The 24,969-nt window shown below is 42.2% G+C and overlaps 1 protein-coding gene across 2 annotated transcripts in view; it reads left to right on the top strand.

Annotated features, from left to right (window-relative positions):
* Nucleotides 1-24,969, top strand: part of LOC110496034 (dolichyl-diphosphooligosaccharide--protein glycosyltransferase subunit STT3B) — an 85,477-nt gene that overhangs the window by 24,410 nt on the left and 36,098 nt on the right. For both annotated transcript variants that reach the window (XM_021571666.3, XM_021571665.3), the window contains exon 2: nucleotides 22,694-22,802. In XM_021571666.3, the coding sequence (XP_021427341.1) occupies nucleotides 22,694-22,802 (109 nt within the window). The remainder of the gene's footprint in view (nucleotides 1-22,693; nucleotides 22,803-24,969) is intronic.

The following is a 24,969-nucleotide window of genomic DNA, read 5'->3' on the forward strand; positions in this document are numbered from 1 at the left end:
GTCACGAAAATCAGAAAAGCAATCAAATGAATAGTTTACCTTTGAGCTTCGGATGTTTTCACTCACGAGACTCCCAGTTACACAACAAATGTTCCTTTTGTTCCATAAAGATTATTTTATATCCAAAATACCTCCGTTTGTTTGCTGCATTATGTTCAGAAATCCACAGGAAAGAGCGGTCATGACAACGCAGACGAAAATTCCAAATAGTTTCCATGATGTCCACAGAAACATGTCAAATGTTTTTTTATAATCAATCCTCAGGCTGTTTTTAAAATATATAATCGGTAATATATCAACCACAAATGTCTTTCACAGTAGGAGAGGGAAAAGCAATACCTATCCAAACTGTTGCGTGAGCAAAACTCGTGTGACCACTTGAGTTTTCAAAATACAATTTTCATTTTTCAAAATAAAAGCCTGAAACTGTCTGAAGACTGACACCTTGATGAAGCGATAGGAAAAGGAATCTGGTTCATATCCCTTTTAAATCCAGCAAAGGGAGGCTATGGAACAAGGAGTTTTCAAAATAGAAGCCACTTCCGGTTTGGATTTTCCTCAGGGTTTTGCCTGCAATATCAGCTCTGTTATACTCACAGACAATATTTCGACAGTTTTGGAAACTTTAGAGTTTTCTATCCAATACTAATAATAATATCCATATATTAGCAACTGAGACTGAGGAGCTGGCCATTTACAATGGGCACCTTTTCATCCAAGCTACTCAATACGGCCCCTGCAGCCATATGAAGTTAAAGGATAACTCCACACAAAACAATATTTTGGTATTTGTTTCATTAGGTCACTGGTTGATATAGTCCCAACATGTCTTACATGTTAGCAATCAAGTTTTCGAGATTTACAACTTTCAAAATATATAGTTGGTATGATGCATTTTGCATCATATGATGTCAAACCGGCAGTGTTTCTGTATTTTGAAAGCTGTAGATCTTGAACACTTGATTGCTAACATGTAAGAGATGTTGGGACTATATCAACCAGTGACCTAATGAAACAAATACCAAAATATCATTTTTGGGTGGAATCTTCCTTTAAGAATAGCTGGTACATCAAACAAATGCTACTCTGCATGGTGCATAAGAGGTCTTTGTCTAAGTAGAGCCATACCCCTCTTTAGCCCAGTCAGAATACAGTGACTATCTCACCTTCCAGCTTGTACAAAGGGGCCTTAAATGGCATTTGGTTGTTTCCAGGGTCTTTGAAGAGTTTGAACATCACATACCTTATTTAGGACAGGCAAGGGAATTGTGCTAGTTGAACCAAACCAAATCAATTTAGCAATTTGTGAGCATGTTTCTCCATTTGATTTAGCCTAAATTCCTTCCATCCATATTCAAATGCAGAGCCATGTCCTCACTCAAGTTTGTGCACTCATTTCCCACATAACACTCTAAATGGCTTATAAGTGTTGATGTTGTTTATTTTTTGTCAGTTGCACAGTAAGATCCTATAGTCTGGTAGACATTTTTAAAGGGAGGGAATAATGTACTTCATTGGGTGCACACTCAATCAAATGATGTTTATGTAGTAGCTAAAGTGCTCAGTATTCAGAGAGCATTTGAGTTGTCTGCCAATTTATAAATGCCTCAGTCACTCTTCTTATTGTACTCTTAACTAAGTATTTGCATCCATAACGATTGCCAAGGTCAATCAGATGTCATTTCCCTAGTCCCTAGTTTATCTCTGGTTAAAAGTGGTACCAATGGTTGTGGCTAGGGACAATTGAGTACGCGGAGAGCTGTTGAACCTTTGACATTTGAGATTTTAGCATTCTCAATGCTTTGTCTGGTAAAGATTGGAATGAAACCAAGGTATAATCCCACACATTACTATGAGTTTCCCTCCCTCTTAACCATCAAGGAATTATTGTGACTTAAAGCAAAAGAATAGCTACTTCCAACCTGTTGACTGAAATGAGGCAGGAGTGTTATAGGATTGAAACTGGAAATGTCAATGACATTGTATTGACCGTATAAACAATGATAAAGTCAAGGCTACTGTATGGTAGTATTCAGACAGGAAACGCTCTTATAACACTCAGTAGGATACTCATTTAACGTTTATAGGTTCTAGGGCTGTTCCCCACCACAAAAAATCTTGGTCAACCGAGAGTCGAAATTATAGAAATTTTAAAACGTGTATCAAAGGTCAAACAGTCAAAGATTTGGACACACCTAGTCATTCAAGGGTTTTTCTTTATTTGTGACCGTCTCAAATCGGTCTTATGTAGCAAAATGTTAAATGTGTTTTTTTTTTTTTTTACATTGGATAAAAGTAGAGACTACAAAAATGGTATATCATACACTATAGTTTAGGAATAATGGGAAAGTAATTTTGCTTTGACAGTTGATAAACTTGTAAACTCACTTGTGAGAAAATGGCCTTTGTTTTGGTAGTACTATTGGAGAGCCCTTTGTCGACACCCATTCCGCATCGTTCACACCCTTTTATGCTTTAGCCCCACCCATCTCATCTCTAGAAAGATGTGTCGGCATCGAGTAATTGTCTCTGGCCTCCTCCCAGTTAGGGGGAGTGATGAGCTCTACAGCAGAGTCTCACAACTCAATCGCTGGTTGAAAACTGTTTTCTGCCCCTCCCAAAAGATAGAATTTGTAGATAATTGGTCCTCTTTCTGGGACTCAACCACAAACAGGACCAAGCCAGACCTGCTGAGGAGTGACTGACTCCATCCTAGCTGGAGGGGTGCTCTCATCTTATCTACCAACATAGACAGGGCTCTAACTCCTCTAGCTCCACAATGAAATAGGGTGCAGGCCAGGCAGCAGTCTGTTAGCCAGCCTGCCAGCATAGTGGAGTCTGCCATTAGCACAGTCAGTGTAGTCAGCTCAACTATCCCCATTGAGACCGCGTCTGTGCCTCGACCTAGGTTGGGCAAAACTAAACATGGCGGTGTTCGCCTTAGCAATCTCACTAGGATAAAGACCTCCTCCATTCCAGTCATTATTGAAAGAGATCATGATACCTCACATCTCAAAATAGGGCTACTTAATGTTAGATACCTTACTTCAAAAGGCAATTATAGTCAATGAACTAATCACTGATCATAATCTTGATGTGATTGGCCTGACTGAAACATGGCTTAAGCCTGATGAATTTACTGTGTTAAATGAGGCCTCACCTCCTGGCTACACTAGTGACCATATCCCCCATGCATCCCGCAAAGGCGGAGGTGTTGCTAACATTTACGATAGCAAATTTCAATTTACAAAAAAAAAAATGACGTTTTTGTCTTTTGAGCTTCTAGTCATGAAATCTATGCAGCCTACTCAATCACTAGCTACTATTTACTATTTACTAGCTACTGTTTACAGGCCTCCTGGGCCATATACAGCGTTCCTCATTGAGTTCCCTGAATTCCTATCGGACCTTGTAGTCATAGCAGATAATATTCTAATCTTTGGTGACTTTAATATTCACATTAAAGTCCACAGAGCCACTCCAAAAGGCTTTCGGAGCCATCATTGACTCAGTGGGTTTTGTCCAACATGTCTCTGGACCCACTCACTGTCACAGTCATACTCTGGACCTAGTTTTGTCCCATGGAATAAATGTTGTGGATCTTAATGTTTTTCCTCATAGTCCAGGATTATCGGACCACCATTTTATTAAGTTTGCAATTGCAACAAATAATCTGCTCAAACCCCAACCAAGGAACATCAAAAGTCGTGCTATAAATTCACAGACAACACAAAGATTCCTTGATGTCCTTCCAGATTCCCTCTGTCTACCCAAGGACGCCAGAGGACAAAAATCAGTTAACCACCTAACTGAGGAACTCAATTTAACCTTGCGCAATACCCTAGATGCAGTTGCACCCATAAAAACTAAAATCATTTCTCATAAGTAACTAGCTCCCTGGTACACAGAAAATACCCGAACTCTGAAGCAAGCTTCCAGAAAATTGGAACGGAAATGGCGCCACACCAAACTGGAAGTCTTCCGACTAGCTTGGAAAGACAGTACCGTGCAGTACCGAAGAGCCCTTACTGCTGCTCGATCATCCTATTTTTCTAACTTAATTGAGGAAAATAAGAACAATCTGAAATTCCTTTTTGATACTGTCGCAAAGCTAACTAAAAAGCAGCATTCCCCAAGTGAGGATGGCTTTCACTTCAGCAGTGATAAATTCATGAACTTCTTTGAGGAAAAGATCATGATTATTAGAAAGCAAATTACAGACTCCTCTTTAAATCTGCGTATTCCTTCAAAGCTCAGTTGTCCTGAGTCTGTACAACTCTGCCAGGACCTAGGATCAAGAGAGACGCTCAAGTGTTTTAGTACTATATCTCTTGACACAATGATGAAAATAATCATGGCCTCTAAACCTTCAAGCTGCATACTGGACCCTATTCCAACTAAACTACTGAAAGAGCTACTTCCTGTGCTTGGCCCTCCTATGTTGAACATAATAAACGGCTCTCTATCCTCCGGATGTGTACCAAACTCACTAAAAGTGGCAGTAATAGAGCCTCTTGAAAAAGCCAAACCTTGACCCAGTAAATATAAAAAACTATCGGCCTATATCGAATCTTCCATTCCTCTCAAATTTTGGAAAAGGCTGTTGAGCAGCAACTCACTGCCTCCTGAAGACAAACAATGTATACGAAATGCTTCAGTCTGGTTTTAGACCCCATCATAGCACTGCGACTGCACTTGTGAAGGTGGCAAATGACATTTTAATGGCGTCAAACCGAGGCTCTGCATCTGTCCTCGTGCTCCTAGACCTTAGTGCTGCTTTTGATACCAACCCTTAACTTCTTATGGGCAGGTGGGACGTTAGCGTCCCACCTGGCCAACATCTGGTGAAATTGCAGAGCGCGAAATTCAAACTACAGTATTATAAATATTTAACTTTCATAAAATTTCAAGTGTAATACATAAGCTTTATTTTTAACTTCTTGTTAATCCAGCCGCGGTGTCAGAGTTCAAAAAGGCTTTACTGCGAATGCAAACCATGCGATTATCTGAGGACAGCTCCCTGCATATAAACACATGAAAAACATATTTCAACCAGGCAGGTGTGACACGAAAGTCAGAAATAGCGAAATAAAAAATGCCTTACTTTTGATCTTCTGTTGGCACTCCTAGGTCCCAGTTACATCACAAATGGTCCTTTTGTTCGATAATTTCCTTTTATATCCATAAAAACTCAGTTTAGCTGGTGCGTTTCAGTCAATAATCCACCCAGTTTCCCTCCATCAAAATGCATACAAAATGAATCCCAAACGTTACTAATAAACTTTTCCAAACAAGTCAAACAACGTTTATAATCAAACCTTACGTACCCTAATACGTAAATAAACAATAACATTTAAGATGGAGAATCGTTATTCTTTCTTCTTTACCGGAGAAAAATATCAAAGAACGCGCTCTCTTCCACGTTCTTGGAAACACTACAGCCAAAATGGGAGCCACCTAGAAAAACTTAGATTTCTGGCTAATTTTTCCAAAAAACAACCTGAAATTCTTTCTAAAGAGCCCCAGGAACTGCAATCTGGGAGGACTTAGCCTTGTAATTAAAGTGATATCCACTGAAAATAGAGGTAGGCTGAATTTTAAAAAACTTTTTTGGGGTGGTTTGTCCTCTGTTTCGCCTGCCATATCAATTATGTTATACTCAGACATAATTTTAGCAGTTTTAGAAACTTTAGTGTTTTCTATTCAAATCTACCAATTATATGCATAGCCTAGCTTCTGGGCCTGAGTAACAGGCAGCTTACATCCGGACGTGAAAATACTGCCCCCTACCCCAGAGGTTATCACTTTTTTGGTTACTACATGATTCCATATGTTATTTAATAGTTTGATGTCTTTACTATTGTACAATATAGAAAATTAGTACTTGAACGGATGTCAAACTATCTTTAAACCAGATATCACTTTTTTTTGAAATATTGGAAAAAAATGATTGTCTTGACTACTACGTTAATTTAGTTTAACTCTACTGTTCCATTTGTACATGTGGATTTGTGGGGCACAACAGTAAAGAAGCCAACCATCACACAGTTCTTTCACAATAACTAGAGCTGGGACCATAAACCAAACATCACACTGACATTGCCCTCATACGAAGCAATTTTGATTGTCGGTAATTTCAGTGATTAGGCTGCACAACGTTGTCTGCTAATTTATTTTTCTAAAACCATTATTTGGTCAACAGTATTGTGTATTAACTTGCTTCCTGCAATGAAAATATCTTCCCTGTTTTGCTGCTGACTCTTATTCCCGCTTCCCTCCCTCTGCACACAGAGTAAAGGGAGAGATGCATACTGACAGTTCAGCAACATTATAAATATGCGCTTCGGCTTTGTGAGTAACAACAATTTTTCAATTATCAAATAACATCACTTTACAAACACAGTATGTAATTAGATGACGCATCAATGGATTGACTAAATGGGGTCAGCCCTAATAGGTACCATACAAAGATGATTGAGTTTAACATGGCAAATCATGTAATTGAATTTGAGTGTGATATTAAACAGGTTTGCGTTGTTTTGTACTGAACTTTGTGTTTGGAAGTCTGCGCTGGTTTGCCCACTTGGATGTCATGCTCCATAAAACTTATGGTCCACTTGATTCATTCTGTGCAATTTATTTTCAACCATACATTTTAATTTACTCGTATTCATATTCAGATCCTTGTTAAGTCTTAATGACTCCATTACATTGAACTCAGTCTGGCGTCTGGAGTCTTTGCCAGCCTCTGAGGGAGGATCAGCTCTCATACTTTCCTTTAAGTTTAATCATGCTAGTTAAGCAAAAAAAAGTGCTTCAAACCTCTCAGTATTTGAAGTTTGCACATATCTTGGCATAACTGAAATATCTTAGATTTGATACTTTGGTCTTTCCAGTCTTCCTGGACTACCTTGTCATCTTAATTGTTTTCTTAGCCTCATTATTAGTAGGCACATTGGTGCAGGGAGAGACTTTAGCCCCACAGATGGCCCTGACTCATTCAGAGATATACAGTCACAGGGAGGATGGTGCTGAGGCCAGGAAAGATGGGGATTTATGCTTCGGAAGGATGAATCATCTCCTTACAGCAGTGGTGACACCCCCTCCATTTGCCAATTCACCTCACAGCTATAGAATATGTAGTAGCAGCTGTGTGTTTGGAGATAATGATAAAGGGTTGAGGGTGTACAGAGACCGTGTAATTACCGGGGCCCTGGCAGTAAATTCTCTGACCCCAGGATTGTGGAATTTGTGGCGCTCCGCTCATCTGGATATGAGGATAACTTGTTTCAATGGTAGCTTTACTGTCTCTGATTTTAGCGAGCTTACCAGGGAGCGCGTACTCTGCTCGCTGTAAAGTGTGTACCATCTTGACGGGGGCTTTATTGAGTGCCTTCTCCTGGTTGACATTTGAGCCAATGAGGCGTGCGTGTCTTAGACTGTCTTTGCTATTGGTCTCAGTGACTCCTGGGGTCGGCTAGTCATTCTGCTGTACGGCGGTATGATAGTGATGCGTTGTCTGGGGGGGGGGGGAATAATTGCAGCTCCAAGCTTTACCAGCGTACTCGGAAAGCTCAGGGCCTTTTCTGCTCACTTGCACCTTCAGACCGAGAGCACCCCTTCAGAGTCCAACGGTTGACCTCCCACCTGACGTCAATTTCTGATAAACTGCCACATCAGGGGATGACTGAGCGAGAAGTAATTTCATGCATAATTGTGTTTTGGGTGGTAGAACCAGAAGAGTGGGGGAGATATGAAGTCATCATGAGCAGGCTGTTTTTTCCCTCTAATTGGATAACGAGGAGGAAGACTGGAAGTTTGATCCAAATCACAGAGATGTTGTTTGCCTAGTCATTGAGTGGTGTCAATGGGTATTAAACACGTTGATTTTTAGATATGATGGTGATTACGTATGATTGTAATTACCACTGGCGTTGTCCTTACTGTTTCATATCTCACGTTGATTACCGAGCAGTTATGCCAGGATGCTTTTTGTCAAAGTAATTGCTCCACTTCTCTGAGCATTCACTTTAGGGCCAGGACAGTGCCAGTATTGCGATGCTCCTTAGTATTGTGGCATGGAAACAAAACCCAAAGGGAATTGAACTTCTTTAGGAAAACAGCCCTAGTGTTGGAAACAAACATGTTGTCATCCAGAGTCACATTTCTTTCTTTCTCTCCCCTCTGGACTACTTGGGTGTAGCATCTCTCTTCTCGTTTGATCGGCACAAAAGAGGCTCTTATGATCGCTTTTGTTGTGTGGTGCAAACCGCTCAATTGGTCATCTAACACTCGGGGTCATACACTGACATGGCTTCCAAGATGTTGCTTCAACAACAGCCTGTAAGCAGATGGCAGTTGATTATTGTCCTCCTTTAACGTCATCTTATAGATGATCCTTTCATCCAGATGGATTTGGCTACCCATGGAGCCGTTTTATAGAGAAAGGGGAGGTGTAGGGATGAACAGTTAAGTCATACAAAGCTATAAGATGGCGAGGGCCCCGTGCAGCTTCTCATCGTGATCAGCGCATGAACTCTCAAAATATCCAATGACTCGACATGGATGCTTCCCCACTGTGCACTTCACTGTTTGCAGACGGTCGTCAAACCTGCATTTTAATAAGGCGCCTCTATAGGTTTGGTATTATGGGCTCAGTTTGTCTTTTAGGATTTTATATAGTATTTGGCAGGGTGTTGTGATGTGTAAAAAGCCTTTTTTGGAATAATTAGTTTTAAAACCCAGCTCCATTTCACTGGCCAAATGTGGTGTGTTTGTCTGCAGTGTAGTTGCTGTAGCGCCATTCTCATGTTCCCCCACAGATTTTTGTCATAAACACCCTTAACCAATATTTGTTTCCTTTCTGCCCCCATAAGTCTACCACTCCCTCTCTTCTGGGAGACTGCTCAGCTCCTCGGAGGCAAGAATGCCTCTGGTGTGCTCCTCAAAAGAAGACGCTTAAGTTGGAGGATTTGACTGCCGACTCGAGCTTTTATTTTGTTATGGGGAAGGGTTCCTGTGCCCAACTGGAAATGTTCCTTCTCTGCTTGGTTGTGTTTGTTCACTGGCTCCTTCAGCAGAGTGCTGTAGGTGTTTTCTATTTGATTGTTTACTATCCACGGGGAGGCATCTCAGAGTTGTTTACTTTCCCCTGCTTTGTTCAAATGTCACATCCGCTTAGATGGGGAGACTGGGGAGAGGAGGCTAAGCTCTACTTGATGGGTCTAGTTCTGCAGTCCCACTGTGAGGAAAAAGCCTGCTCTTAAAGCTGGAAGTCTTAAATAAGAAAGGAGCATAGCAGTTTGCTTTGAACTTTAACCTAGACAGAATTTAAAGGTATTATTGAATTACAGTTAATGTACGGAAATCAGTCCATTTAAATGAATTAGGTCCTAAACTATGGAGTACAGATATACAGTGCCTTGCGAAAGTATTTGGCCCCCTTGAACTTTGCGACCTTTTGCCACATTTCAGGCTTCAAACATAAAGATATAAAACTGTATTTATTTGTGAAGAATCAACAACAAGTGGGACACAATCATGAAGTGGAACGACATTTATTGGATATTTCAAACTTTTTAAACAAATCAAAAACGGAAAAATTGGGCGTGCAAAATTATTCAGCCCCTTTACTTTCAGTGCAGCAAACTCTCTCCAGAAGTTCAGTGAGGATCTCTGAATGATCCAATGTTGACCTAAATGACTAATGATGATAAATACAATCCACCTGTGTGTAATCAAGTCTCCGTATAAATGCACCTGCACTGTGATAGTCTCAGAGGTCCGTTAAAAGCGCAGAGAGCATCATGAAGAACAAGGAACACACCAGGCAGGTCCGAGATACTGTTGTGAAGAAGTTTAAAGCCGGATTTGGATACAAAAATATTTCCCAAGCTTTAAACATCCCAAGGAGCACTGTGCAAGCGATAATATTGAAATGGAAGGAGTATCAGACCACTGCAAATCTACCAAGACCTGGCCGTCCCTCTAAACTTTCAGCTCATACAAGGAGAAGACTGATCAGAGATGCAGTCAAGAGGCCCATGATCACTCTGGATGAACTGCAGAGATCTACAGCTGAGGTGGGAGACTCTGTCCATAGGACAACAATCAGTCGTATATTGCACAAATCTGGCCTTTATGGAAGAGTGGAAAGAAGAAAGCCATTTCTTAAAGATATCCATAAAAAGTGTTGTTTAAAGTTTGCCACAAGCCACCTGGGAGACACATCAAACATGTGGAAGAAGGTGCTCTGGTCAGATGAAACCAAAATTTGAACTTTTTGGCAACAATGCAAAACGTTATGTTTGGCGTAAAAGCAACACAGCTCATCATCCTGAACACACCATCCCCACTGTCAAACATGGTGGTGGCAGCATCATGGTTTGGGCCTGCTTTTCTTCAGCAGGGACAGGGAAGATGGGGAGATGGATGGAGCCAAATACAGGACCATTCTGGAAGAAAACCTGATGGAGTCTGCAAAAGACCTGAGACTGGGACGGAGATTTGTCTTCCAACAAGACAATGATCCAAAACATAAAGCAAAATCTACAATGGAATGGTTCAAAAATAAACATATCCAGGTGTTAGAATGGCCAAGTCAAAGTCCAGACCTGAATCCAATCGAGAATCTGTGGAAAGAACTGAAAACTGCTGTTCACAAATGCTCTCCATCCAACCTCACTGAGCTCAAGCTGTTTTGCAAGGAGGAATGGGAAAAATGTCAGTCTCTCGATGTGCAAAACTGATAGACATACCCCAAGCGACTTACAGCTGTAATCGCAGCAAAAGGTGGCGCTACAAAGTATTAACTTAAGGGGGCTGAATAATTTTGCACGCCCAATTTTTCAGTTTTTGATTTGTTAAAAAAGTTTGAAATATCCAATAAATGTCGTTCCACTTCATGATTGTGTCCCACTTGTTGTTGATTCTTCACAAAAAAATACAGTTTTATATCTTTATGTTTGATGCCTGAAATGTGGCAAAAGGTCGCAAAGTTCAAGTGGGCCGAATACTTTCGCAAGGCACTGTACATCAGTTTGTCACAGATAACTTTTAAAAAAGGTAGGGCTATGGATCAGAACACCAGTCAGTATCTGGTTTGACCACCATTTGCCTCACGCAGCGCGACACATCTCCTTCACATAGAGTTCAGGCTGTTGATTGTGGCCTGTGGAATGTTGTCCCACTCCTCTTCCATGGCTGTGTGAAGTTGCTGGATTTTGGCGGGAACTGAAACATGCTGTCGTACACGTCGATCCAGAGCACCCCAAACATTTCTGTTGAGTATGCAGGCCATAGAATAACGGCTATTTTCAGCTTCCAGGAATTGTGTACAGATCCATGCGACATGGGGCCGTGTATTATGCTGAAACGTGAGGTCATGGCGGCGGATGAATGGCACGACAATGTCTCTGACTCAAAATGCCATCGATAAGATGGATTTGTTTTTCCTTGTCCGTAGCTTATGCCTTCACAACGTTGACATTAGCAAAGCGCTCGCCCACACGACAGCATACACGCTGTCTGCCATTTGCCTGTTACAGTTGAAACTGGGATTCCGCTGTGAAGAGCACACTTCTCCAGCATGCCAGTGGCCATCGAGGATGAGCATTTGCCCACTGAAGGCAGTTACGTCGCCAAACGGCAGTCAGGTCACGACGACGAGCATGCAGATGAGCTTCCCTGAGACGGTTTCTGACGGTTTGTGCAGGTATTCTTTGGTTGTGCGAAGCCAGATGTGGAGTTTCTGGGCTGGCAAGGTTACGTGTGGTCTGCGGCTGTGAGGCTGGTTGGACATACTACCAAATTCTCTAAAACAACGGAGGCAGCTTATGGTAGAGATTCTTTCAATTTTCTTGCAACAGCTCTGGTGGACAACTGCACAATTTAGTGGCCTTTTTATTTTCTCCAGCACAAGGTGCACCTGTGTAATGATCATGCGGTTTAATCAGCTTCTTGATATGCCACACCTGTCAGGTGGATGTATTATCTTGGCAAAGGAGAAATGCTCACTAACAGGAATGTAAACAAATGTGGGTACAACATTTTAGAGAAATACACTTTTTGTGTGTGTGGACAATTTCTTGGATCTTTTTATTTCAGCTCATGAAGCATGGGACCAACACTTTACATTGCGTTTACATTTTTTGGAGTGTAAATAAATTCTGTGCTATCAGGTCTGCATGCATAAGCAGGTTAAAGTGAAACAATCGCATATGTCATTTTGCATGTTTTTTAGACTTTGACTTAATATCCCAGACAACCTTTTCCCACTGACTTAAATGCTGAGTGGAATTAATTGACATTTTTTTTAGTCTCTGTCATTCATTGTTCACAAGGGCTTACTTTCATCTCAAATGGCTTAATCTAGTTTTCGTCTGTCATTCCCCGTTTCATGCTAATTTTAAAACTGCTCATTGAAGTCTAGGGTGAGGTTTGCCAGGAAGGCTTTTATTGATAGTCCTTTGTTACTAAATTATTAATTATTATTATTAATTATTTTTTGAAAAACATTTAATTGGAGGCAATCTGCATGAAGCATAGGTCAAACATTTTAATAATGAAAATGTTGGTCGGTAAAGTTGCTTTTATCGCAGAGCATGCTACTGACTGCTTCTACCCTGATATTGTGCATCTAATAAAAATACCTCTGTGAAAATGAAGACTTGTTTTATTTTCTTGGACTGGCTCAGTGCAATTTCTCGGGAATGCAGCACATCCCTGTAGAGAACGCTTGTGTAACTGTTCTTATGGGGACTTTTGAGATCAGGGGGCTTTAGAATTGCTTCCAAACTGTCCTCTGGTTCCCAAGAGTATGGCTTCGATTCAGGAATGCCTCCCATTCACAAACTTGTACCAATTTATTGTATGTAGCCATGTCCTTAGTGTTTGGTCAATGTGGTTCCTTGATCAGTGTTTGGCTACTTTCAAAGGAGCTGTGAGTTTAGGGGGTGCCCAAGCTCCTTGATGTGTTCCTGTGACTGATTTCTGGTTTCATTGAGTGTCAGTAAAGAGCTGGCCTCATTGAGAGGCACTGGCTGCTCACATCACTCTGCTTCACCCTCTCAAAGGAAGGGCCACAACACATTTTGGCAACAGCTTTATTCATAACCTCGTTTTTGTTTTGTTTCTGAAACTGCAATCTATCGAGTATGAAATGTTTTTTTTTAATAGAATTTGCCCGCTCTGCATGCTCCACTGCCAGCCGTCGATGCCTGTACCATGAGGCTAAACAACCATTTTATTTTTCATTAGCCGTGTACACATTTGTTTAAAGTTTGGTCATGCAGTGCAGGGACTTGCTGAGCGACGTTCTGAAACTCTTGTAAGCCTATGCGTTTTCTTTGTTTTAGAACTGCGCTGACCTCCAGAGGTCCTGAACATGTTTAGCAAGCACTCTAACCCCCTCAATCTGTCTCTCATTGAGCCAGGCTACTGCTGAACTGTTCCATGTGTGCATTGTCCATGACTGAGCTCATAGTTCTGTTTCTGCTGAGCGCCAGAAAGCAAAACCATGCAAATCTAACTGTGCCAAATACAACAAGTGTAGACTTTATGGTGAAAAGCTTACTTACGAGCCCTTTCCAAACAATGCAGTTAGAAAGTAAGACGATAAACAAATATAATAGTTACACAAGGTAACACTAACAATAACGAGGATATATATAGACTTAATAAGGAGTACCAGTATGGAGTCCATGTACTGTGGTACGAGGTAGTTGGGGTGATTTGAATGAGGTAATACCTACAGGTAGCCCCCCACCTGCTAAGCGAGCTTCTACCACAAAGCCAAAAGACTGCTGAAAAGTTAAACGGCTACCTGGACATTCTGCTTTTCACCCGCTACGTACCTGTACATATTACCTCATTCAAATCACCCCAACTACCTCGTACCACAGTATACGGACTCCATACCGGTGAGGGGCCCCTGCATTGCGGGTCAGTGTGGAGGATGTGTTGTTGCCTGCCCTCACCGCCTTGGGGCGGCCTGTCAAAGTCCAGTATCCAATTGCAGGGGGAGGTGTATAATCCCAGGGTCCTTAGTTCCCTCCAAGCTCATCACTAACCTATGGTGTTGACTACAGCTCAGTGTTCAATCAACAGCATTCTCATGTTGGTGTTCCATTTGTCCAGGTGGGAAAGGATAGTGTGGAGTGCAACCGAGATTGAGTCATTGCTGGATTTGTTGGGGTGATATGCGAATTGGAGTGGGTCTGGGATGATGATGTTGTGAGCCACTACCAGCCTCACAAAGCATTTCATGTCTACAGATATGAGTGCTACGTGGCTATTTAGTTAGACTGTCCCTGTGCCCAAGAACAGCAAGGTAACTTATGGGGGTCTGCTTGAAACATGGGTATTACAGACTCGGTCAGGGAGAGTTTCAAAATGTCGGGGAGCGATAACAAAATGATTTGATGATCGAGTCAAGTCAGACCGCTTGTGAATGCGTCAGATGGTAGCGTCAGTCTGCCTCTGAGTGAGTTTGAGTTAGAGGAATTGTGATATGTTCACATTCTTATTTGGTCATTTTAAAGTGAATGTAATAGCATAACTGGGCAGTCAATATAGCAGTAAAACTGAATTGAAAGTCAGTGGGTTCTAGAGTGTCTATTTAAGCAATAAGGCCCGAGAGGGTGTGGTATATGGCCAATTTACTACGGCTAAGGACTGTTCATAAGCACGACGCAACGCGGAGTGCCTGGACACATCCCTTAGCTGTGGTATATTGGCCATATGTCGCAAACCCCCAAGTTGCCTTATTGCTATTATAAACTGGTTACCAACGTAATTAGAGCAGTAAAAATAACTATTTTGTCATACCCGCGGTATACGGCCATTGCTGTCAGCCAATCGGCATTCAATGCTTGAAACACTCCGTTTATAATTAGTTTCAAACCTTTCCTTTTTAAAAGACAGTCTTACATGTCCATTACCTTCGTTACTTGCCTTGGGGCTACAGCAATAAGAATCCAGGGAAGACTTTTATCAGACTTATCCGTAGTGTCCTTTTACAGGAACACTCTGTTTTATTTGCTCTTTGTCTTTCCGTCAATCTGGAGCAAATAAACCAGACCGATTTTTATTTATTTGTATTTTTAGTCTGTTCTCTCCCCAGGCTAGGCCCAAATATAGCAGAACTAGGCTATATGCTATTGAACAGCTATTGAAAAGGACAATTTTAGAAGCACTAACGATTTTGGCAAACTTGACAGTCAGAAATGTTTCAATGCCTTTTCAAATGGCTTTAATTCCGTTGTACCCATGAACAGGGTTGGAAATTAACACCCGCCAAATGCAGATAGACTTTGTCATTCACGGATAAGAATGCATTTTTCACTAGCCACGTTGCCAAGTGGTCACAGAGCATTTGGTAACTTTTTAAAAATGTATTTATATCCAAAGCTCACAGAAGTTGGTTCGAAACGCAACTATAGTGTGACTTTGTCCTTGTGTTTCTTGACTACAAAGACATCGCAGTCTGAGAAATGTTTTTCATCAGACAAGTGAGGGTCAGTGTAACGGCCCATCCCTTAAAGGGCCAGCTGAACATTTTTGTCTCACGTAATGATTGAGCATGGATCACTCCCGAAAACGTTTATTTACAAACTTTTTAGTCATTGTTCACTTGGATTTGTGAACTTCTACGTTTCTACTTAGGAGCGCATTTTGTGGCAGGGCAGGCACTTTTAACCAAACACATTTGGTTAAAAGAAGCAGGTCACAAAAAAATGTACATTTAAAATCTGCCTGTCAGTGCCTGGTAGACCAAAAAGTTAATTTCCCACCTTACCCATGAACAATAAATATGGATATCATAATTATGTCTGTGCTCTGCAGATGGCTTTACATAACTTGTCATTTTTCACGTGTTGATTTGAATAGACAGTTGCTAAGATCCTTGCTTATTGACATGATGGCAGTATGCCCCACCTAGGAGCTGAAGTGGCAGCCATCTGTTATTGTTACCCAACAACTACAGCCAGCTGGCTTGTTTTGAAAAGTAAAAAATTGTGACATTTTTAGTTAGACATTAATTAGTTTTGTTCATAATTTGACAGATTTTTCATGGTGTTGTGATTTAACGACGTTCCGCGGATGCTGGTTTATCTCTGGAAGCCATGCACATGATCAGATACAAGTTCTTTGCTGTTTCAGCAAGTGTTTACACACTGAAATTATGCAGATTTGTTTTTATTGCTCATTCCGTTGACTTGGCGGAATCATTAGCTCAATTTGGTATTCATCACATACTGATCTTATGAGCATATAGTTTTTCTTTCCCGCTCTTGTTCATGCAAACACCACTAAATCAGCGGTGACAGAACCTCATCAAGCCTGTATACTGGTGAGTAAGTAATTACAGTTAACATTTAAATCCAGAATTATCTACTAATTTCCTGTAGCATCTGCACAATATTGCCATCAAACATCCATAAAATGCAATTACTTGACGGATCGTTGAGCACGGAGTGCAGTAATTTAACCGTGTCGTGTGAATAGGAATACAGCCCATTCGCCAAAACGTCTTCTCGTCCAGCTTCTGTCTCTGTTGGACACTGCAGTATTATAGTAAACCAGTGTCACTCTTTTCCGCCATATGTGACTTGTTTCAGGAAACTAGGCGTATGTCGCACGTCACTACTTCACAGTACAGCCATTTGAACGTAAACATAATTTTTTTAATCAAAATGCATTTTTGTGCCTTCTGGAACATGTGAACTTTCATGTGCCTTAATAACTACCTTGTATTCCATCCATAAATACGAAGACAATTTTTAAATTACGAGCCTAGTTGGTTTAGCCATAGAAAAAGTGAGGAACCTTCCCACTAGCCATGATTGGCTGACATAATGGATGGACATGTGGCGATGAGTTTGGATTGGTCTGCCATGTAGCATGCTTCTGTCTATAACGTGAACTGTTCAGTATGTGTTGACAGTCCTTTCTGCCATGCCGTTTTTTTAAAGATATAACGTTAGCCATCGAGAACTAAAGTTTTGCTACTTTTCTCAACATTAAGGCTCTGAATTTAGCAGGCTCTATCGACAAATCAGTAGGAAAAAGTGAATGGCTACTTTCTGCACAAGCCACGGTCAATGTGAACCTGAGGTACTTGACACAAAACTACAAACAAAATGGAGTTAAATGGTTACAGTCTGCCGTGAAGCGTTCATCCATGTATACGGGTAAGAGTCTAGCTACATTTTCCAGATATACACTGCTCAAAAAAATAAAGGGAACACTTAAACAACACACTGTAACTCCAAGTCATTCACACTTCTGTGAAATCAAACTGCCCACTTAAGGAAGCAACACTGATTGACAATAAATTTCACATGCTGTTGTGCAAATGGAATAGACAACAGGTGGAAATTATAGGCAATTAGCAAGACACCCCCAATAAAGGAGTGGTTCTGCAGGTGGTGACCACAGACCACTTCTCAGTTCCTATGCTTCCTGGCTGATGTTTTGGTCACTTTTGAATGCTGGTGGTGCTTTCACTCTAGTGGTAGCATGAGACGGAGGCTACAACCCACACAAATGGCTCAGGTAATGCAGCTCATCTAAGATGGCACATCAATGCGAGCTGTGGCAAGAAGGTTTGCTGTGTCTGTCAGCGTAGTGTACAGAGCATGGAGGCGCTACCAGGAGACAGGCCAGTACATCAGGAGATGTGGAGGAGGCCGTAGGAGGGCAACAACGCCAGCAGCAGGATCGCTACCTCCGCCTTTGTGCAAGGCGGAGCAGGAGGAGCACTGCCAGAGCCCTGCAAAATGACCTCCAGCAGGCCACAAATGTGCATGTGTCTGCTCAAACGGTCAGAAACAGACTCCATGAGGGTGGTATGAGGGCCCGACGTCCACAGGTGGGGGTTGTGCTTATAGCCCAACACTGTGCAGGACGTTTGGCATTTGCCAGAGAACACCAAGATTGGCAAATTCGCCACTGGCGCCCTGTGCTCTTCACAGATGAAAGCAGGTTCACACTGAGCACGTGACAGACGTGACAGAGTCTGGAGACGCCGTGGAGAACATTCTGCTGCCTGCAACATCCTCCAGATGACCGGTTTGGCGGTGGGTCAGTCATGGTGTGGGGTGATATTTCTTTGGGGGGCCTCACAGCCCTCCATGTGCTCGCCAGAGGTAGCCTGACTGCCATTAGGTACCGAGATGAAATCCTCAGACCCCTTGTGAGACCATATGCTGGTGCGGTTGGCCCTGGGTTCCTCCTAATGCAAGACAATGCTAGACCTCATGTGGCTGGAGTGTGTCAGCAGTTCCTGCAAGAGGAAGGCATTGATGCTATGGACTGGCCCGCCCGTTCCCCAGACCTGAATCCAATTGAGCACATCTGGGACATCATGTCTCGCTCAATCCACCAACGCCACGCTGCACCACACTGTCCAGGAGTTGGCAGATGCTTTAGTCCAGGTCTGGGAGGAGATCCCTCAGGAGATGATCCGCCACCTCATCAGGAGCATGCCCAGGCGTTGTAGGGAGGTCGTACAGGCACGTGGAGGCCACACACACTACTGAGCCTCATTTTGACTTGTTTTAAGGACATTACATCAAAGTTGGATCAGCCTGTAGTGTGGTTTTCCACTTTAATTTTGAGTGTGACTCCAAATCCAGACCTCCATGGGTTGATAAATTTGATTTCCATTGATCATTCTTGTGTGATTTTGTTGTCAGCACATTCAACTATGTAAAGAAAAAAGTATTTAAGAATATTTCATTCATTCAGATCTAGGATTGTGTTATTTTAGTGTTCCCTTTAAAAAAAATTGAGCAGTGTATAAGTTTATCACATGGCCTCACATGAATCCTTAAAGAGATGGGTGGGACTAAGGCTTAAGAGGGTGTGAACGATGATGAATGGATGTAGACGAACTCTCCAGTAGGTGTAACAAAAATATTCAAGGGCCATTTTCTCAAAACTGGGGTTACACGTTTTTCAACTTTCAAAGCAGAATTGATTTCCCATTTCTTTCTCAACTACAGTGTATGATATACCATTTTGTATTTACTTTTATCCAGCGTAATTTTATTCATTTTTTAAAATCAAATTTAGCTACATAAGTCACATGAGCATGCAGTGAGAAGGGGAATAGGCTCTGTGTGCACAGTCCTGCCTAGTGGGTGGGGCCTCCCCCCGAGTGCCATTGAGTCGTATGGAAAGTAGCCAAGACTGGGTCCACTGGTAGAGCCTTGGCTGATGGTCCTTAATCTCCCATGGGTCTCCTAAAGCCTGCTGTAATGCTTCAACTCCAAGTAATCCAACTGGAACATCCCATAAGTGACCATTATCAAGCTAGTTCTGGTGTATGTATTTGTAATCCTGTTATTCAAATGTTTCATTTAGGTGGCAACTCGGAATATTACTCCTAACCTCCTCTTCTAGAGTTGACACTTGCATTTGTTCTTTCCCATACCTGCTTTTGAAGGCGTTTCACTCTTATGCAGGAGTCGCGACTCCAGTATGGATTTGTTGCTAGTTGGTCCCCATTCACTTCATTTGGCGTTTATTCGCAATACTTTTTCTATTTAAAAAAAAAAATCTGAAATGGCAATAAGACATGCCATAGGTGTGTAAAGTCGGAATCAACAAATCCATGCAGGATAACCTGAAGACAATCAAGAAGATTGGCCAACCTTGAACCCCAGGTGTACTGTTTGCTCTAGAAATCACAGGCACTGCAGTCTATTTTATTTAACTATTCAATGAGCTCAGAGAAGCTCAGAACATTGACTTTGACTGATACATTTGCAGAAGTTAAAGCATTTTAAAAAAAAAAATGTTTTACTTGCTTTTACCGAAGTTAAAGGCAGAACCAGATGTAGGCTATTTATTGTGACCAGCTTTTTGAAAAGGTCACCACTCTGCAGATGGGTCTGCTCCCAACCTGTGCGTTCTTGGTTTGTTTGCGACTTGTGTGGGCTTTCGTGTGCAAATTCTACGAAATCACCAAGCGCCCATGTTCAACATTGAGCTGTTGTGTTTCAGGCAGCCCCAGCTTAATATTTGGTACCACTGCGTGGTTAATTCCCTGAACTCTTAACACTTACAGGTAATCTATCCATAGTGTGAAGACAGCGGGCAATTAGGCTTAGTCAAGGTGGCAAGTGCACTCCGGGAACAAAAGTCCATTTGGACATTTATCCAAACAGCAGGAGCAGAGCAGGAAAACCAATGATGCATTTGATTATGTGGTTACCAAGGTGCAAGACGTTATCGGGTCATGAACCACAAAGGGAATCCCTTTTGTTTTATGCACTGAACGAGGGCTTTGTAACAATGGAGAACTCATATCTGTAACGGACATGATAGAAATTAGTTGTGATGCCTGAGGGCATCCCCAACCAATTTCAAATACATAAGATGCTGTGAATAATTTGCTCCAGAGTTGACACGTAAGCCACATTTTAGTTCATTTCCATGCTTCCCAGGCCAGACATGATTTAAACGGCAGGGGTTAGTGTCGCTTGAAGCTCACCTGCTCACTACTTGATGGTGCAGTGATGTTCTGTCGGCCGGGACCGTCTAGGCAGTTATGCATTAAATTGCTAATGCACTTGGCAGGCCACATTATCCGCCCCATCAATGTGACAAGTGCAAGGATAAAACACTCTGCTCTGCTGTCCATGAGATCATTGGAAAATGTTTTTTTTGTGAATATGGTGAGGCAGCGGGTGAAGTTTTTATAAGTGTTTTCTGTGGTTCTCTCTACTTCCGCCTCTGTGCTTTGACAGTTGACGAACAATAGCTTCCCTGTGTAGGGTATGAGAGGTTAGGTTGTGGAAGTAAGTGCTCTTTGCTGGGCAGCTCTTATACCTGGCTGGTCTCTCCATGCTCCAGAGTCTGAAAGAAACACTGGTTTTGCTGGCTCATGCTCAAACTTGTGAAAAGTGTCCAGTCTCAGGTTATAAAATAATGTGATCTGACTGCATGAGGAGCCACAGGGATAAACCGTCCTAGTTCCATCTCTGTGGAATAGCCAGCTTCAGGTGCACTGCAATATAAGGTGTGTGCGCATTGTGTGTGCATTGTCTGTGCTCAACAGTAGCTTGGTCTCCTCACTAGACGTGTCAGTCAGTGAATAATGGATGAGCCATAACAAAAGCATGTGTTCTATTCTACTTGAAAGTGAACTGCAACAGTAAGTGCACCAGACGTATGAATAGTGCAAGTGTTTGTTTACATCCTTTAATTCTTTGTTCCTTGCTGGCTTTTGTCACTGTTCAAAGCCTATTTCCTCGATACCAGAAATCCTTTTAAAAGCGCCAGAACTTTAAATCTCCCGTGTGTACAAACTGATATAAAATAACGTAAGCCTAGAAAAGACCGCCATTGACTAGAATTTGTCCCCCAAGCACTTTATCGAAGGATTTTGGCCATCCCCTTTCCCCACCTGCAGATACGAATCCTTCAGGTTAGTTGTGTAGAAGAAAAATCACCATGCAGTGATTAATGAGCTTGCCACCCATTTTGGGATGTATGTGTGAGCTTCTTGTCTCCCAGCAGCTCAGTGACCGTGTCCTGGCTGGCTCGAATCTCCTGAATCTACTTCTATGGAGCCAAAGTATTAGGGAAGGATTTTGCTATACCAGTGTTGGGGCTGTTTCTGCAGACCAACGTGGTCTGTCCCAAGGATGGATGTCCTTATTTCAGAGCCACAGGTGCATCGCATTGATTGCACAACTGACTCATGAAGTGTATTATATTACTCTGGTTACGTCAACTGTCCCCTACATATAAACTGTTTCTTTGTTTTTTACACTTGAAATTTAACATCACTGCCTCGCGCTGAGCCATATGAAGATTTTAGATATTAATTGAACTCATGGCCTAGCATGGAATCTAAGCAAAGCAAGAAACCACATGTGAATCTGTATGCAAAGCGTTTACAGAGTGGCTTCTGGCAGACATTTCACAATCTTTAGAGAAGATGAAATTAAATGAAAGTTTGCCGTTTCAGAGCGGCGATGTCACGCAAACCATGCGGACTGTTCGGGTTGGAAGTTTGGGATGTCTCCGTATGGTCAGATAAAGTTGGTAATTGTCCTTCAAACTTGCACTAGCAGTAGACTCTTCTTTTTCAAGGATATGTTAACACACAGGCCTACGCATATATGGGCATTCCACAGAGGAACCACACGGAATGAGGCGACGAGATAATGTGCCCATGAATTGTACTTAATGGTTGCTTTTTCTCTGGCAGTTGTCTTCCTAGTGTCTGCTTTTCTTAGTGTTTGTGGCTCGATAGCAGTCCAAACCATTAAATCTCTTCGGTTGCATTAATTTAGCTATTTGATTATTTCTTGAAGACACTTTTTTTTGGGTCACTTGAACCTGTGCTGGCTGGGGACATTGTTAGAAGTGAGGCTTTGTGAGATTGCAGAATTATGAGTGTGATTGAACTTGCAGTTGATCGGAGCGTTACTGGCTTCAATGCAAAAGCTTGCATGCTGAAGGGAAGCCTATTCTCTCAAATGATACAAAGCATGTGCAGCAACACTGGCCACCTTTCTTGTAGAATCAGGAAATAATAAGGCTATTCTTTCCAAATAATACTTGATTGCACATTCAACAATATCTTAAGATATTTGTATTAGCTACCTGCTTTTGTGTACCACGGTTTTATTTTTGCCTTGTACCAAACAAAGCCATATTCTCCGTCTTCCCACAGGTTCAACTACAGGTCGACACATCATCTGACCACAAATGGGTTTTACGAGTTCCTCAACTGGTTCGACGAGAGGTCGTGGTACCCCTTGGGGAGGATCGTGGGGGGCACAGTAAGTTTAACACGTTCCCTTCTGTGATCAAGCTTAAGTCATCCCAATGAAAAATGAGCATGTTGGATGAACACATAATAAATATAGGCCTAGACTCCCTGTGTGGTTGTAGTGGGTGGTTAGCTGAGGAAGCACCATGGACCGTACATTTTCATAAGCCTCCCCCAGTGCTCTTTGGTCTTAGTCACGCTCCGGAAGCAACCAGTGAGCTGTGTTAACTTGGCGGAATCCCCATGACTGCTATGGTCCCCATGACTGTTTACCAACAAGAGCAGATGTTGGGAAATCACAACCTTTTTCACCGTGAGTTACTACCTGCTGGTTCTGCAGGCTTTATCTCCCATTCTCCTCCCTTGGCGGAGCCTCGTATTTTTGGGTGGACCTGTAAAATGTGCACTGAGCACTGTGAATACAATACGACCCTGCTCTTCCTCCCAGCTCCCGGCATGTTTCTCTGTACTGTGAGCACAGTAGCTAATGGGGCGACGGTTTTCGCCAGCCTTGGTAGTGCAAACCTTTTGAAATGGCTCCCTCTGTTACTTCCATCACTTTCTCCACCTAGGTTGGCAGCTGAAGTGTCTCTCTTTGTTCCCTGCCCTGTACAATGTATTTACTTCAGGGTGGTGGGAGATGAGCCCCGAGCAGTTAAGACAGCCAGACATGTCAGCACTCAGTACTATTGTCAGTCGTTTTAACAGCAGCAGATATTGCAGCTATGGAATATAGGCTAGTAGCGATGGCAGGTGTTGCTGTTTGGCAGCAATGGATTCAGTCATCCTGCACAAGGGATCCGAACATCCTAACCTGCGGATAACAAGTCTGTGTGTAGGCAATGAACCATACTGATGCTCAGCATGCCAGGTTACCGGTCAGCGCTGAGAGTGCAGCAGGGTTTAAACCACAGGTGGGTCTGATGCTGGGTACACAGAATGCAAATGCCCAGCAACATGGAAATAAATGCAAACTGATGGTAGATCCAGGTTCAATACCTCTGGCAGATACCTCTGTTAACCTTTTTTGCTGCATGTCAGCTACCTGGCTCAATAATAATGTAATAATTATTAATGTTTTTCTACATGTTTTTTCTCCCCCGACACATGATTCCACTATGAAGGTGAGAAGTGTTTCCCTCGGCTGTCCTGATGGTACTTACACACAGTCTACAAGGTATGAAGGGCCTTTGAATTTTGTCAGGCAGCCTTCGGAATGTAACAAATCACCTGTTCTGAAAACAGTGCTTCTATGAAGTCTCAGAAATCACGGCAGTTGTGGGAATACTGTAGTGTGAAAGCAAATTAGCTCGTACTCTTTGTTTCTGACAGTCAAAAGAGTATAGGGAATGCATGACTAACTAGGGCTGTTGCAGTGACCGTATTAACGGCGGTCATGAGCGATGACCGCATTCAAATTCCACGTGGCTGATGAGTCCTAATCAATTGTGCGCACAATAGGCCCAGCGTCGTCCAGGTTTGGCCGGGGTATGCCATAATTGTAAATAAGAATGTTCTAGTGAATTACATTTTTGAATAGCCTAGTAATAGGGATTTTTTTCTATTTTCATAATAGGCTGACATTACCCTTATAGCTACAGAATATCTCACCCCTGCGTTTCCATCTTTCTCTCCTTCCTCCCTTCCTTGAGTGTGCAGAGAGAGGGGGCTGTCAACGATTTAGTGAAAGCATGTTTCTATAGCGGTTCCCCAACGTTTACCAAATTAAGCACTGGCCTACTTGCGAGGAATATCACCTGTCACAAATCGAGATGCTCAATGGTTCTCAGTGGTTTATGTGTGGAGTGATTTAAATTGAAAATAGTCTCGATGGGTGAAAACATGATCACTTGATGAGAACGTATGCAGCCTGGGGCAAGGAACAGAGGTCAAGCTTTTGTTTGACTTTTTTCAAATCATCAATAGCCTATGGGCATCATTCAGCCCATATCTGTTTTGATTTCTAAGACATTCTAAGGTTTGTATCATTCACAACTACAGTTGTCAAATAACTCCAAATATAGCATATATAGGACCTGTTTCAAATGAACACTTTAGTCACTTCATGTACGCTTCAGAATGGGGAAAAATATCCATCCCATTTTATTCAGCTAAATTCAATTATATTCTTCTTCCTATAAAATCATGTAATATAAAATAATGGCACGGGACTTATG

Source organism: Oncorhynchus mykiss, chromosome 18 (assembly GCF_057628025.1).
Source record: "Oncorhynchus mykiss isolate SJ-2025 chromosome 18, ASM5762802v1, whole genome shotgun sequence".
NCBI lineage: Eukaryota > Metazoa > Chordata > Actinopteri > Salmoniformes > Salmonidae > Oncorhynchus > Oncorhynchus mykiss.